This window comes from Acomys russatus, chromosome 20, assembly GCF_903995435.1.
Source record: "Acomys russatus chromosome 20, mAcoRus1.1, whole genome shotgun sequence".
Classification (NCBI taxonomy): domain Eukaryota; kingdom Metazoa; phylum Chordata; class Mammalia; order Rodentia; family Muridae; genus Acomys; species Acomys russatus.
In genome coordinates this window covers 61081981-61097769 of record NC_067156.1, presented here as the reverse complement: position 1 = coordinate 61097769, position 15789 = coordinate 61081981, and the positions used below count along the sequence as shown (strand labels likewise).

The 15789-nt window shown below is 43.6% G+C and overlaps 2 protein-coding genes across 3 annotated transcripts in view; both read right to left on the bottom strand.

Moving 5' to 3' along the window:
- Rpl17 (ribosomal protein L17) overlaps nucleotides 1-15789 on the bottom strand; it is a 390846-nt gene that overhangs the window by 259123 nt on the left and 115934 nt on the right. The gene's annotated exons all lie outside the window — the stretch shown is intronic.
- The window catches only part of Dym (dymeclin), a 262842-nt gene that overhangs the window by 174861 nt on the left and 72192 nt on the right, over nucleotides 1-15789 (bottom strand). For both annotated transcript variants that reach the window (XM_051163665.1, XM_051163666.1), the window contains exons 8-10: nucleotides 9214-9393; nucleotides 5076-5254; nucleotides 1058-1183 (exon numbers count right to left, since the gene is read on the bottom strand). In XM_051163665.1, the coding sequence (XP_051019622.1) occupies nucleotides 1058-1183; nucleotides 5076-5254; nucleotides 9214-9393 (485 nt within the window). The remainder of the gene's footprint in view (nucleotides 1-1057; nucleotides 1184-5075; nucleotides 5255-9213; nucleotides 9394-15789) is intronic.

The following is a 15789-nucleotide window of genomic DNA, read 5'->3' as shown; positions in this document are numbered from 1 at the left end:
AAAACGCTTGTTACGTCGTAAGCCTGACAATGCCCTCCCAGGTCACGCGCACTTTTTCAGAAACAAGAAAACTCCCAAACACTTCTGGTGGGAATGTAAACTAAGTCCAGCTACTCAATACGGTAGCGCCTCAAAAAACTAAATCCAGGTGTCACAGATGACCGTTTAGTCAGCTACCACTTTTGGGTATTTACCAAAATGCTCCAAGCCAACATGGCATAAAGACACTTGCCCACATGCTCACAGCAGCACTGCTCATGGTTGCTCAGTTAGTGAGCTGACCTACGTGTTCTTCAGTAACACGGGAGAAGAAAATGTAGACGTCTGTAGGCATTTGGAACAAGGTTAATAATGTGTGCCAGTGCGCAGCCATGAATTCACAAGATGAGGGAGGCAGATGCAGAAAGATCAGGAACTCAAGATGAGCCTTACCAACAGAGTTTGAAGCCAATTTGGGTTACATGAGACCCTGTCCCAAAATAACAACAATAAAAAGAACAAAATTACATCATTTTCAGAAAAATGGGTATAACTGAAGATATTGAATTAAGTGAATTAAGTCAATCTCAGACAAATAGCATATATTTTTTTCTTGTTTCTGGCTGCTAGATTTCAAGAACATAAAATTATGTTCTATATATGACACTAAAGCAGAAGTAAACCTGTTTCAGGGGAGTAACGAGGGAAATACTCAAATGTTTAAAGTATACTGCATTTTCGTATGAAAGTATCCTTATGAAACTCAGTATGATGTACAATACACATATACTAATGAAAATAATACATATATGGAAACAAATAATATATAGTAGTAACATATCTATTACTATAGAACCGTTAAGTAAATTTTAATAGTGGCTAATAGTTGATAAGAAGATAATGAGAGTAGAAAACACAGTGTTAGTTCACGAAACTGAAGAAAAGACAATTTCTAACCCAAGTCCTCCCAGAAATGCCCAGAAGGGAACCAGATGAAATACTCAGGCCAAGAGCACTTTGTGGACAAACTGAGCTCTGTCCTGGGGACATGTCATTCCAACCGGTCACAGGAACTTACCACTTCGTGAATGGACCTATTGAAGCCATCATCTTCTGTAAGGATCAACAGGATTATAAGGGCCATATAGACATGGTGTGAATTCCTTTTCTCAACATGATACAGAATCTCAAGAATTGGTAAAACCTAGGAAATAAAATATTATGATGATATACTATTTCAATAGCTTATGAGAAGGCTACACTGTTGTTTTGTATGTTTTGCTTTAAGGTCATACAGGTTTCATAAGTGAAAAGGGCAGACACTCACTTGGCTGCACATATTCTCCACACACAGACCTAAGGTCCCAAGCAAGGAAGTCATCACTAACCCTGCTGTAAAGGTCTTGCTAAATGAGAGGGTAGTTTCCAGAGACTGTTTAGGCTCACAGTTTGAAGATTTTAAGAGATCACATCAACTTCCTCTAATTAAAAAAGGAATAAAAAAATAAAACTAGCTGCTCAGAAAAGCTTAGCTGCTAATAAAATTTTAACCCACTTTAATGTGTATAGTTTGTACCACTTGTGCTTTAATGCTAATAACCCAAAACTGCACTTCATGTAAGTAACTAACTGAAGGGACTCCTGCTGCCCACAGTGTTTTCTCAGCTTGTGCCCTCAGACCTAAGTCTTCGGAGTCAAACACTGTATGATCCTGTTGGCAAATGCAAAAATTCATTTCTAATCCTTCCTTTGATGTAGTCAATTTGTTCATTCTTTATTAAGTAGAGTAAACATCACTAAAAGTATGTGGGCAAGACAGTTACACACTATGCCTTGTATGAAACTATCACACTGTGCTGGCTAGTTTCATGTCAGCTTGACACACGCTAGAGCCCTTTTAGAAGAGGAAACCTTGGTTGAGAAAATGCCCCCACCAGACTGGCCTGTGTGCAAGCCTATGGTGCATTTTCCTGACTGATGATTGATAAAAGAGAGCGCGGTCAGCGTGGGATGGGCCAAGCCTGGGCTGGTGGCCTCAGTGTTTTAAGGCAGGCTGAGCCAATCGTGGAGAGCAAGCCAGTGAGCGGGGTTCTCCCCTGGATAATACACTACAAGCTACAAGATGAAATCATCTGGGCTGCACAATGCTCCTGGGGATCCAATACCATCTGTGGCTTTCAAGGGCACCCACATCCATAGCCACACCCACAAGGAGGGAGGGGGGAAAAGAGAAGTTAAAAAAAAAAGTTTTTAAAGGTTGCTGCATAACCTTTAATAAAAAACTTTAATCCCAGCACTTGGGAGGCAGAGGCAGAAGGATTTCTGAATTTGAGTCCAGTCTGGTCTACCAATTGCATTCCAGGAAAGCCAGGGCTACACAGAGAAACTCTGTCTTGAACCACCCTGCCATTCCTGCCATAAACAAACAAAAATAAAAGTTAAAAACTGATGGGCCAAATAGAACTATGTCAAAGTAACAGATCAATTCTTCACTTCAAATATTTTATTGAGAGTAAACTTACATATTGCATAATTTCTTCATTTAAAAGATATAATTAAATGGTTTTTAGATTAACAAATGAGTAACTATCACCAATTAATTTTAGAAAATTTCATTATTTCTAAAAGAAATCTTATCCCCTCTAGCTAGTAGTCCCCAGTCACTCTCTTCCTTTCCCTATCATCGTGACCAAAATAGAAAACAGCTAGCTCAGAGAAGGGAGGGTTTATTTGCTCATGGTTTCAAAGGAACTTCACTGTCATGGTAAGGGCGATGAGGTGGAAACCATAGCAACAGGAGCGCAAGGAGGGACTCCTTACAAGGTACAAACCAGAAAACAGAGACCTCAGACCTCAAGCAGGCGTGGGCAGCCTCAAGACCAATGTCTTCCTACCAGCCAGGCTCCACCTCCTACAGGCTGTGGGAACTTGAAATACCCACACAAGCTGCTGAGTTTAAACTGTAAGCCTGTGGAGGGCACTTCAGACTCAGCCTGTGCGGGATAGTTTCATAAGGCCTGACATCAACTAGAGTCATCAGAGATGAGGGAGGCTCAACTGAGAAAATGCCTCCTAAAATCAGGCTGTAGACAGGCCTGTAGGGCCTCAATTAGTGATTGATTTGGGAGGGCCAGTCCATCCTGGGCAGGACCACGCCAGGGCTGGTGATCGTGGGTCCGATAAGAAAGCAAGTTGAGCAAGCCATAGGGAGCCAGCCAGTAAGCAGCATCCTCCAGGGTCTCTGCATCAGCTCCTGCCTCCAGGTCCCTGCCTGTTTGACTTTCTGCCATGACTTCCCTTAGTGACCGACAGTCATGTGAAGTGTAAGTGAAATAAGCCCTTCTCTCCCCAACTTGCTTTTGGTCATGGTGTTTCATCATCAATGATAACCCTAACAAGGACAGATTATAACACCCAACTAATGATCAAAGAAACTACTTTCAGCCTCTACAGGTGTACAGACATTTTGTAGGGTTGGAATCACAGAATATGTGGTTAGAAAGGGCCTATACTGGAGTGGCAGGTCTAACCTCATCCGCACAAAAACACAAGTGTCTGGGAAACACTTGGAGATGCCATATATCATGTTCTGAATACCAGAGCCTGTACAATAAAGGAATTGTGAACTATTTAAGAATTAGAGTGGCAGAATAAATTCCTACTTGCAGCATACTGTAAAGGTAACAGCCTCAATGAATATTTACTATCAAAGAGAGAGAACTGGAAAGATAAGGAAGGACATGAGCTGGGAAACCATCAAAACCCTACTTTATGCTCTTAGCACCCCCCTAAATGCAACCTTATAGACCAGTGGTTCTCAACCTTTCTATGCTGTGTCACCCATTAATACAATTCCTTGTGTTGTGTTGACCCCTTACCAGAAAATTATTTCACTGATACTTCATAACTATAATTTTGCTGTTATGTATTGGAATGCAGAATATCTGATATGTGACCCCTGTGAAAGAGTCTGTCAACCCCAAACAGGGTCACAACCCACAGGTTGAGAACCACTGTTGTAGACTTTCATGAGTGTGTGTTCTTGAACTGGAGACAACTGTTCCTTCCTTCATCTCACAAGCCAACATCTGCACCACAGAAGCCCACAAGTCACGCCCCAGGCTTCCTGCTCATTGCTGAAATTCCCCCATCATCACATGCCCACCAGGAATCACAGTCCCGCCCATGAGAGGACTTCCACACTGTGCTGTGCTATTTAAACCAACGTTTCCCACACCTTTCCAGTGTGGAGACAGATTTTTGCTCATCACTCTTTTTGCTCTTAATGTCACTGTGATTTTTAAAAATGCTAATATTTTATGCTTCTTCAGTATTTACATAGTACTTAAAACAAATAAAGGAGATACCAAATGCCCAGCAATGCTTTGTTCGATCTGGAGAGCCCCAGCTGAGGGACATTCTGCTGCTGTCAGCCAGATGCTGGCTCCTTCAGAAACTTCCATGGGTCAATGAACGCAATGACAGGTCACAGTATTTCAAGCATCGCCTGGTATGGTAGCTTACTTTTCCCTTTAGTGAAACACTGATGATAGACATTAGCTCCAGTGGAAATCAATGGTTGCCGAAAGACCTGTCTGCTAAGACAAATTGTGGGACTGATTTTATACACAAAGGGGACCTTTAAATGGTGTATGGCCAGGTGCCTTAAAATGACTTAACAGTCCAGGAGTTGCAACCAGAGGGCACTGGGCACTGAGGCTGTGAGGACGGACCCTGGGGGAGCTGAGGCGGAACGATCCCCTGCCTCTCTCCACCGTCAGCAGGGATGTGTGGAAATCACGGCAGTGAACAGCGGGAAGAAACAAGAAGAAATAAAAATGTCCTTGATGCTTCCTGGAGTACCTGATCAGATGGAGCCCTGGGCGACAGGTGGCTGCTGAAGACATAAGGACAGGGGTTCTGTCACACTGACTGAGGCCGCCCTCAGCTCTGCCTGTCTGGTGACATCTCCCATGAGTCTTTCCAGCACCACCTGAATGGCAATCAGGTGAGTATGCTGACCCTCTAGGGAAGCAAAATAAGTCCCTCTCTGTAATATTGCAAGAGACACAACACACGTTTCCCATGATACTTACAAGATTTTCCATATCTGTCCGAGCCAGCATGTATGTCCTGACGTTGCCATTCTGATGGAGCAGGGTGTACAAGAGGAGCGTTGCCTGGTCAGATGTCTGCTGTTCACACAGGGCTGTGTACAGACTGTTGAAGTTAATCTGGAAGGCATGTGGACTTGATGACGGGAAAGGACTGCTGTCTAAAATACAGAAGATAAGCACAAAAATGCATAAAAGAGCATGAGTAGTTTCTGAGTTGTGTACTTACACATAATAGTTACGGGACACCATGGTTGAAGCACACACTAAGATTATTAATCCATTTTAAAGAAAAATGGCTGAACTAGCAACATATAACTTAGCTAGTTTTAAATAAAAGAAAAAGTAATATATGAAACACAGAATGCAACGGCAACTCCCATAAGACTTCTATGAATATTTTATTTGTAAGAAAATCTAAGGGTTTGGAGAGATGGCTACGAGCATTGTTTAAAATGCAGGCTGCTCTGGCACAGGATCTGAGGTTGGGTCCTCACACCACCACTGGGTGGCTCACAACCCTGAGTGCTTGCATGCAAGCCCACCCCACACTAAGACAAACGCATACATATATATTTAAAATAAAATAAAACCAAAGTTTAAAAAAATAAAAATGTAAAAATAATTCTACAACTGCTAAGAGACTTGCTAAAGTTTCTAAATGATAAAAAGTATAAATCATAGCTTAACCATGTTGAAAATCTGAGTGCAGTTAAACTTAATTGATTAATGAGTGTAATTGTTGTGTGAGAGCTCATGAGTGTCCATGAGTGTCCACACATATGTACATGCATGTGGAGGTCAGAAGACTTTGGGTATCTTCCTCCATCACTCCTGACCTTTTTTCTAAGGCAGGGTAAAGCTGCTTATTTGAGCAAGGCTGGCTTCGAGGTCCTAGGTCTGCCTGTCCACCCTGCGACCCTGGGGCTGCGGGCACACATCTGTGCCTTGTTTGTGCACAGGTTCTGGTGTGAACTCAGCAACTCCTGCTTTTACAGCAATTGCTTGTACTCGCTGAGCTCTCCCAACACCTGAGTGAGGGTGCTGAATGAAAGATAACGGGCTAGTTTGTTTGTAGAGACAATTTCAAGACATCATAGCATCCAAGCTGTGGCAAGGTTATGGCTCACTGTCTCATCCAGGTCCACGGTGAGAGAGCAAAAAGTGGAGGGGAAAGATAAGGAAGAATGTGAAGTTCCAGGAGGAAAGTGTGTGAGTCAGTTTGAAGTTTCAGACAAGAAGAACACAGAGAACAAATCAACTGTTAAAGACCTTAGTGCCTGCTCTCCACCTGGACAACAGAAAACTGTTCTAAGGGCAAGACCCATCAAAGACTCCTACTTGTGAACATGCAAATTCATTTGAAAAGAGAGAGCTTAGACTTAGGACACTGCTGAAGTTGTCTGCACAGAATCAACCACACAGGATGTGTTTCCCTAACACTAGTGCAAAGGTGATGACGCTGTGGTCCAGGGCTCCAGGCTCCATCCTGAGCTGGCAGCAGAGCTCAGCCACACTGTGCTGCAGCACTGACAGGGTCACAGAGTCCTGTACTCTGAATTCCAGAGAGTCCAGGCAATGTGTGACTGGGCTGCAGCTCCTGCAAGGAGGCCCTGAGAGGGCACTGCATGAAGCTGCAGTAAAGCCTAAGTCGCAATAAGTGGCTCCGTGTCCTAACAAGCTTTAATTACCAATTTGATGCAGCCTAGAAAATAAAGTGCCTAGAGGAGGAGGAAGTACCGAGGCCTATGTGAGAGTCTGTGGGGAACTGTCTTTACTATTAACTGATGCAGAAGAGCCCCGCCCACTGAGGGTGGCACCAAACTGAAGCAGGTGGTCCTGGGAAGTATAAGACAACTAGGATTCTGTGAGCCAGAGAACAAGTCAGCATGCAATGCTGGCTTCATGACTCCTGCCTTGAGTTCCTGTTCTAACTTTCCTCAATCGTGAATTGTGACCAGAAGAGTAGGCCAAATACACCCTTTCCTCTCCAGGTCTGTTTTGGTCCGAGTAGAATTAACTAGAATACTCCAAAATGTTGGACATATAAGGACTGTAGAAATCTGGTAAGGAAAGCTGCAAGAACAGAGTATAGACAGCCCAAAGGACAGGCAGTGGCTGCTGCAGGGGCCAGAGCTGGAGCCACTCAAACCCTCCAGCTGTATCACGAGAGAGCAGCAGGCGCCAGGCACTGTGCTGCAGGGGTTGGTGTTCGTCTCGCTGGCAAGGTCTGTTCAGTGCCACCCTGTACTAGAATACACAGCTGGGCTTGGCTTTACAGGAGCTCACAGTTAAGAGGTTGTCTTGAGTTTCAGGTGAGACTTGAACATTAGACTTGTAAACAGGGTTGGAATTGTTAGGCACTATGGGGACTCAGCGCATTTTGCATTGTGGCATGGCCATGAGCCAATGGAGAAAATGATGGAAGGCCACAGCTGAAAATGTTCGTGCTTGGGTGTGAGGCTGACACAGATGACGTCAATCTTGATGAGATTTACAATATCGTGGAAACAGATCTGGCCACTTCTGGGAGGGATGATGTAGATCCATTAGCTGAGGTGGGAAGAACAACCTTAAGCATCACGGGCCGGGCGTCTCGGGCTAGATCCAAGCACAGTAAGCAGGAGGGAGGAGACAGCAGGCTGAGCACAAGCATTCACACGCCTTGCTACGTGACTGCAGGTCCCATGTGACCATCTCTCAAGCTGCTGCCGCCACACTTCTGGCCACATGAGCTGGATTCTGGGACCAGCATGAGGCAGAAGAAAGCCTTCCTGCCGCAACCTGCTATTTGTATGCCACAGCTAACAGCAAACATTCCATAATCTTAACTGCACTACAGAAGAGCCTGGACACGGCAAAGTAGAGGGGTCGCCAGCCTAGGCTACACTTGACTCAACTGACACAAACGTGCTCTCTGTGTGTATCCACACATCTCCACGTGGTGAGTCAGCAAGTGGCACAAATCAGCCACCATACGGACTGTCTATGTCTATTATCCCTTATTTAATCTGTACAACTCTGAGTCATTATTCTTCCCAATTTTAGGAATGACGAAATAGAAGCTTAGAGAGAGTAAATAAAATTTCCCAAGTATCCTGAGTAAACTCAGCCTTTCCTCTGTGTTACACTGCTTCTCACAGCAGCAGCAGGCAAATCTACACTACAGTAAACGCTCCATTTTTTTGTTTGTTTGGTTTGGTGTTTGTTTTTTGTTTGTTTAGTTGGTTTTTTGTTTGTTGGTTGGTTTGTTTGAGACAGGGTTTCTCTGTGTAGCCTTGGCTGTCCTGGACTCGCTTTGTAGACCAGGCTGGCCTCGAACTCACAGAGATCCGCCTGTCTCTCAAGTGCTGGGACGACAGATGTGGGCCGCCTTACAGAACCACCTGGCACAGAGATTCTAATCTGTCTGATGCTGCTGTCTGCACCTGGAGCTGCTGTGCTGCTCTACGGTCTCCCGAAAGAGGACAATGTGAGACAAGGGTCAGTTCTCAAGTCTCAGCAGGCCTCAACCCTAACTGCACATGAACCTTGCGTGGCCTAAGTGCCAAAAGCAACAAGAGCAGAATCCAACCATGGAACCACGTGTTCACAGTCTGCTTTAGGGGCGGGAGCTACAGTCCACAAGCAGCACAGGCCTGTCCTAAGAAAGGTGCTGGAGCTTTGCAATGCTACCCTGCAGGACAGACAGACAGACAGACAGACAGACAGACACACACACACACACACACACACACACACACAAAGGCCCTGCACCAGGACAGAAAAAAGTCTGTTAATTTCTGTTACAATAGTTAGTCCTACAAAACTTTAACTAACATACAGACTTAGAAATTTTAAAACAATCAACCTGTCATGTAAATTTCATAGGCTAATTCTTGTCCCTAATACTGAAGTTCAAGCTACTTTCATTGTCACTAAAAGAAATGTAAATTTAATGGATATAAAGGCTCATAGAATTCCTCTAGGAGTTATTTGACCTCCCTGAGGAAGACAACAGAAAACACATTCCAAGTTTCTCTAGTGGACACTCATCTCAGAAACCACACAGTGATAAACAGCCTGGGGAAGACAATCCTCCACTTGCTAGGAGGAAGTGCAAAGAAAAGCTAGCTCGAACCTTGCGTGTTCCTAAAGGACGTGACGGCTTGTCTGTAGGGGTTTGGTATGTCGGGAGCATCTGTCAGGTTCACCAGCACCAACAGCAGCAGGAGGCTCTGGTTGGCCAGAGGGGAAGTAAGTTCGGGAGAGGTGGCTTTGCTGCCTGCTCCGCCTAGCGTGAAGACGGTCCAGAGGCCAGCTGGGAAAGAAAGCACAGTTAGAACTGTCAATAACATGAACATGCCAATCATTTATGCTCAAGACTGTGAAATACGCTTTTAACTAAAAACAAGTTCATTACTTTAGGATTCTCCTATCAATTGTACACTGTGCGCATGCGCGCGCGCGCGCGCACACACACACACACACACACACACACACACACACACACACACACACACACACGCCAACCACCAAAGAATGTCGAATGCCTTACTAATGTATTTTCATGCTATTTCTATGTTGAACTGAGGTATTTTACATATATGAGGTTAAAGTATAATTACAATTATTTTCACCAGTTTCTTTTCACTTTTAAAATATAACTCTAGATGCGGTAAGATTTTGTTGCTTCTATTCCTAGTGGACACAGCTGCTCTAGAGCAGATGTTTTACAGCAAATGTGTCTCTAGCTCCATAACTATTTCTACCTTCCACACTAACTCCTAGTTATATTTCCTACATATATTCCTAATGGTTGCTTACAAATGGAAATGAACATAATCAAAAGAAAATCCAAGTACAGCATTACGCCAGCCCACAAAGGTCAGAAAAATGCAAACACTGCATGTACTCCCATTGCTGTCACTGGGTGCTGTGCTTCCTCCTACAATGTTAAAGAAGGTAAAAGATGTTTCCAAAGTTGTGGAGGGGGCTCACTGCTCAATCCAACACTGTCACCACTAGTCATTTACAGCTAAACACGCGCTATACCGTCTAAATTGCATTATGCTACAGATGTAAGACGCACAATCAATTTGAAAGACTTAACATTAAAAATCAGGTGGCTAGAGCAGCAGCGTGGTGGGTAACATGCTTGCCTTGGAGACATGAAGACCCCAGCTTGATCCTCAGAGGTTATGGAAAACAAAAGGCCGGGCATAGCAGCATACCTCTGCAATCTCAGCACTGGGGAAAGGGGGCTAGGTGAGTTCCAGGCCGGCTACAGGCCCTCCCTCAAAAACAAAAACAAAAAAACAAAAAAACTGTTAAATGGCCAGGCGTGGTGGCGCATGCCTGTAATCCCAGCACTCAAGTAGGCAGAGGCAGGCAAATCTCTGTGAACTCGAGGCTAGCCTGGTCTACAAAGTGAGTCCAGGACAAGCAGGGTGACACAGAGAAATCCTATCTCAAAAACAAACAAACAAGGTGGATTGCAAGTGAGGAGTGGTGCACAGTTGGAATGCTGGCCTTCAGACAGACATGTGCACACACATGAATCTGCACACACATGAAACACACACACACACCCCCAAACCAACAAAGAATAAAATGTCTTACTAATGTGTTTTCACATTTTTCCATGTTGAAATAAGATAGTTAAAATGTATGAGCCTTAAGACATCATTACAATTATTTTCACTAGTTTCTTTTAATTTTTAACTACTAGACACTGTAAAATAACACATTAATTACATCCCTATTAAAAAAGCTTCTGTGGCACCCATTCCATTGTCAAGCTACTTTGATAGCTGATGGGTGCTGGACCAGCTCTACTACCAAGAACCAAAAGCCCAACTCCGCCTCACTTCAGTCAGAATGGCTACCATCAAGAAAACGAGAAGCTGCAAATGGTGGCAAGGAAAGAAGAGGAAGAGAGCCCTGTGAACTGCTGGTGGGAGTGTGACCTGGTCAAGCACCATGGAAATGTGCATAGAACTCTACTGCATGGCCAAGCTACACCACTCCCGAGCACATACCAAAGGACTCTAAATCTATATACCAGAGAGATACACTCACACATCCAGTACTCAAGCAGTACTTAAGCCTCAAGACATGGGATCAATGGAAAAATGAATAAAAAATTGTGGTATCTCTAGACAAACAATGGAGTTTTACTCAGTCATGAAGAATGAAATATTATCACTTTTAGGAAAATGAATACAAGTGCAGATCATCATATTAGTGAAGTCAGAGTCAGAAAGACAAATAGAGCATGTTTTCCCTCACTCAGGAATCCCAAGTTTTATATAGGCACATTAAAATCATACATGTGTACTGAAGAGTAAGTAGAACTGAGATTGGGGGGGGGGGGGTTGATAAGAACAATGGGAATGGAGGAGGGGAAAAGGCAGGGTGTGGGGGTCAACTTGCTTAATGTTCATAAAACACCTGTATATGAAAATGTCCTTATGAAATGCATCACTGTGTACAATAACATAAGCCAACAAATAATTACTTATATTTAAAGCCTTCTTATATATAATAAATAATGAAAAACAGATTTAATTCCAGTTACAACAGTGACAAATACAGTGTTCAGGAACACTTAGGCAACAAGATAGCTCAGCAGGTGAAGGAACTTGCTGCCAAACCTGATGACTTGAGTTTTGTCACTAGGGCCCACGCAGTAGAGAGACCTGACTTCCACAAGCTGTCCTCTGAGCTCCATGTGAATGTGCCCATTCAGGTGCATACACTCAAAAATAAATGAATATAAAACATGTCCAGCAACGAGCCTAAAGTATGTAGGACATTTGGCTGACATCCACTGAACTTGACTGAAGGCCACAGGAAATTTATGAATAAAAAAGATGCAGTATTGCAGACATGTCAAGTTGCCACTAGGAGAATCTAAAACTAAGCACATCTATGAAACTACTAACGGGAATTTACAGGATTCCAAGTAAATAAACGGTTACCACACAGAAACACAGGAAGGAAATCCTTCTGAGACTAACCTCAGGATGCTCCCACTAGCATGGCAACATTCTTATGAAGCCACAATCATTTAAAAAGGATGGGATTTGTAGTAGAGTAGACAAAATTATCTAAAGAACTGATATTGGAGCATAGATTTGTAAGTTAAACATATGATAAAGCAATTACTTTAAACCAGAGAGCCAAGGAAGGAAAAGGCCTTTTAATGTACTTGCAACACTAAGATATAATAATTTGCCCACTATTTAAAGAAGTATGGGAGGGAGAGAGGAATGGGAGGATACAAGTGATGAGATAACAACTGAGTTGTAATCTGAATGAATTAATAAAATTAAAATAAAAAAAAAAGAAATATATGTGTGCAAGCCTGTTAACTCCAGCACTGAAACTTGTACCCCTAACACCACCTAACACCCTAGGTCAGGAAGCTGAGGCAGAAGAGGAGGGTCAAGAGTTCAAGGCCAGCTCGGGCTACATGACACCCTGTCTCAAAAAAAAAAAAAAACAAAACAAGTCAGGCGTGATGGAGCATGCCATTAATCCCAGCACTTGAGAGGCAGAGGCAGGTGGATCCCTGGGAGTTCCAGGCCAGCCTGGTCAATAAAGCAAGTCCAGGACAGCTAGAGCTACACAGAGAAACCCTGTTTTGAAAACAAACAAACAAATAAAACAACAACAAAAACAAAAATTAAAAAGAAACACCAAAAGTGGGTATAGATCTAAACAGAATTCTCAAAAGATAAAACTCAAAAGACTGAGAAGCACTTAAAAGAAATGTTCAACAGCTTTAGCCATCAGAGAAATGAAAATTAAAGCTACTTTGAGATTTCAACTTACACCAGTCAGAATAGCCAAGATAAATAAGACATGTGACAGCACATGCTGGCCAGGATGCAGAAAAAGGGGAACCGTACTCACTGCTGGAGGGAGTGCAAACTGGTATATCCACTATGAAAATCAATATGGCAGTTCCGCAGGAAGATGGGAATCAATCTACCTCAAGATCCAGCCACATCACTCATGGGCACCTACCCAAAGAACACTTCATCCAAAGAACAGAGACACTTGCTCATCCATGTTCATGCCTGCTCTATTTATAAGAGCCAGAAACTGAAAACCACTTAGATGTCCACCAATTAATAATTTTTACACAATTAAGAAAAATGAAGGACTGGAGAGATGGCTCAGAGGTTAAGAGCACTGGCTGCTCTTCCAGAGGTCCTGAGTTCAATTCCCAGCAACCACACAGTGGCTCACAACCATCTACATAATGTGATCTGATGCCTTCTTCTGGCGTGCAGGTGTACATGCAGGCAAAGCACTGTATATATAATAAATAAATCTTAAAAAAGAAAAAGAAAAATGAAATCTGCAGGTAAATAGATGAATTAAAAAAATCATTCTGAGTGTGGTAACCCAGATTCAAGAAGACAAATATCGTATGTTTTCTCTTTTATGTGGATAGCTTTTAAGCCTTCCCCATGTGCACTGTAAATCAAAATAACCACAAAGGTTAAGTACCTTGCAAGGGACCAGGGGGAACAAGAGAATCTCCCAAGGAAGAGTAAATAGAATACAGTATTATGGAGTGATAAAGGGGAAATCAGAATACGGGGACTAAATGGGGAGCGCAGTGAGAGAGAAGGGTAAGCAGGGAATATGGGAAGAGACAACACACTAAAAGGAATCTACTAGTGGAGAAGCCTTCTAAAATATATACATATATAAAGGCGCTCTAAATAAAACAGCAGATAATAGGGGAAACAATGCCTTCTAGACAATCTCCACTGCCAGAAACACATTGGCAAATGAGTACTGTGGAATCTCCCAACGTCACAGGCTATTTCTGCTCTCCACAGGCCCTATTGCTGAAGACAAGATTTAATGATATCATCAGACACACAGATGTCAGAGATGGTTCCTAACTGTAGAAGCTTTACCCCTACTGTAGTAGTGACAGTGCTGAAGACTCTCTTCACACTATAGGAGGAGAAAGGTAATCCTAACTGTCACCCTGCTGCAAACCCTGTAAGCTAGAAACAGTGAGTGACCTTGCTGCACAATACACTGTGGCAACCGCTGCACAAATGCATGGAAGTAGCTCACCAAGAGTCACTGCAGTAGACAGGACTCGTGTTTGACACTACTAAAGCGGGAAGAACAGGAAACTAGGTGCACCCTGGGTCTAGGGGAAAGTGGGACACTATTATTACGCTAAAGGAAAAATAGCAATTGAATCACTCACTCAACCCACATTAGAGAGGCTTCTTGCACAAACTCACAACAGTACTATGTGCAGACACTGAGAGGTGAGAGCACTCAGTTCTGAATGGCATGCTTTCATCAAAGCCCCTCCCCTCAAGTTTTAGGGAGCTATGCCTAAGAAAAGGCGAAGGATGCTAAGAGCCAGAGGTAGTAGATAACATACCTCCAAGGAAACTGTCTTTCAGACACAATGTGACCGATGTACATATGAACTCACAGAGACTGTGGCAGTGCACACAGACCTGCACAGATAGGGTACAAGCCTAACCAAGAAGCTATTTGCGATTGATACCCACTGGCAAGGAACAATCAGCTTGCTCCAAGGGGGCAACAATCACACTGCAGGGCATGCCCCATGCTCATGAGCAAAACCAACTCTGGTTTATTTGAGGACTTTTTGTTTTGCCATTTTTGTTCCTCATTGGTCTTTTTGCTCATTTGGTTTGATTTTTATTTGAGCGGGGCGTTTTGGTTTTAATAGTTTCTGTTTTTGTGAGAAAGAGAACTGACAAAAAGGGGTACACAGGTGAGGGGGGGTCTGGAAAGAGTTGTGGGAAGGGAAAATAGGCCCAAAAGATTTTATGTTAAATATTAGAATATTTGTACCCACTGGTACATCACTACGTGGAACACAGAAAACCCTCACTCAAGTATCATTGAGTAAAAAAGGCGAATCACAAGAACAACATTTGTAAATGACAGAGTCACATTACTTTCCAAGTCTGTAAAGACACAGGTCTGTGTGTGTCCATGCAGCAGTGTGTGTGTGCCAGCGTCCACTGTGTCCATGCAGCAGTGTGTATGTGCCAGCGTCCACTGTGCCCATGCAGCAGTGTGTGTGTGCCAGCGTCCACTGTGCCCATGCAGCAGTGTGTGTGTGCCAGCGTCCACTGTGCCCATGCAGCAGTGTGTGTGTGCCAGCGTCCACTGTGGCCGGGTCATGGAGAAGAGTGTAAATGAAGGTGACTCCCAGGCGCTGGCTTGCCAGGGCATCACTCAAAGCACAGGTGTGTTCCAACACAACTTATGCAAACTATCAAGGATGGCAGTAAGAGGCAGGGGCCTCGTTACCAACCCAGAAAACGTGACACTACATACAGTAGGACTCAGGATGCAGCCCTATAACTTTTACTTAAATGAACAAGTTAAAATGGAGGAAATGAGATAGGGAAAGGGGGAAGGAAGAGTGGAAGAGAGGGATGGAGTCAGGGATGGAATGCTGGCTAGTCCTATGTCACCTTGACACACAAACCAGAGTTACCTAAAAGGAAGGAGCCTCAACTCAGCAAGTGCCTCTATAAGATGATGCTGTGGGCAAGCCTAAAGGACATTTTCTCAACTATTGATCAGTATCAGTGGGGGAGAGACCAGCCCACTGTGGGTGGTGCCATCCCTGGACTGGTGGTCCTGGGTTCTATAAGAAAGCAGGGGCTGGAGAGATGGCTCAGAG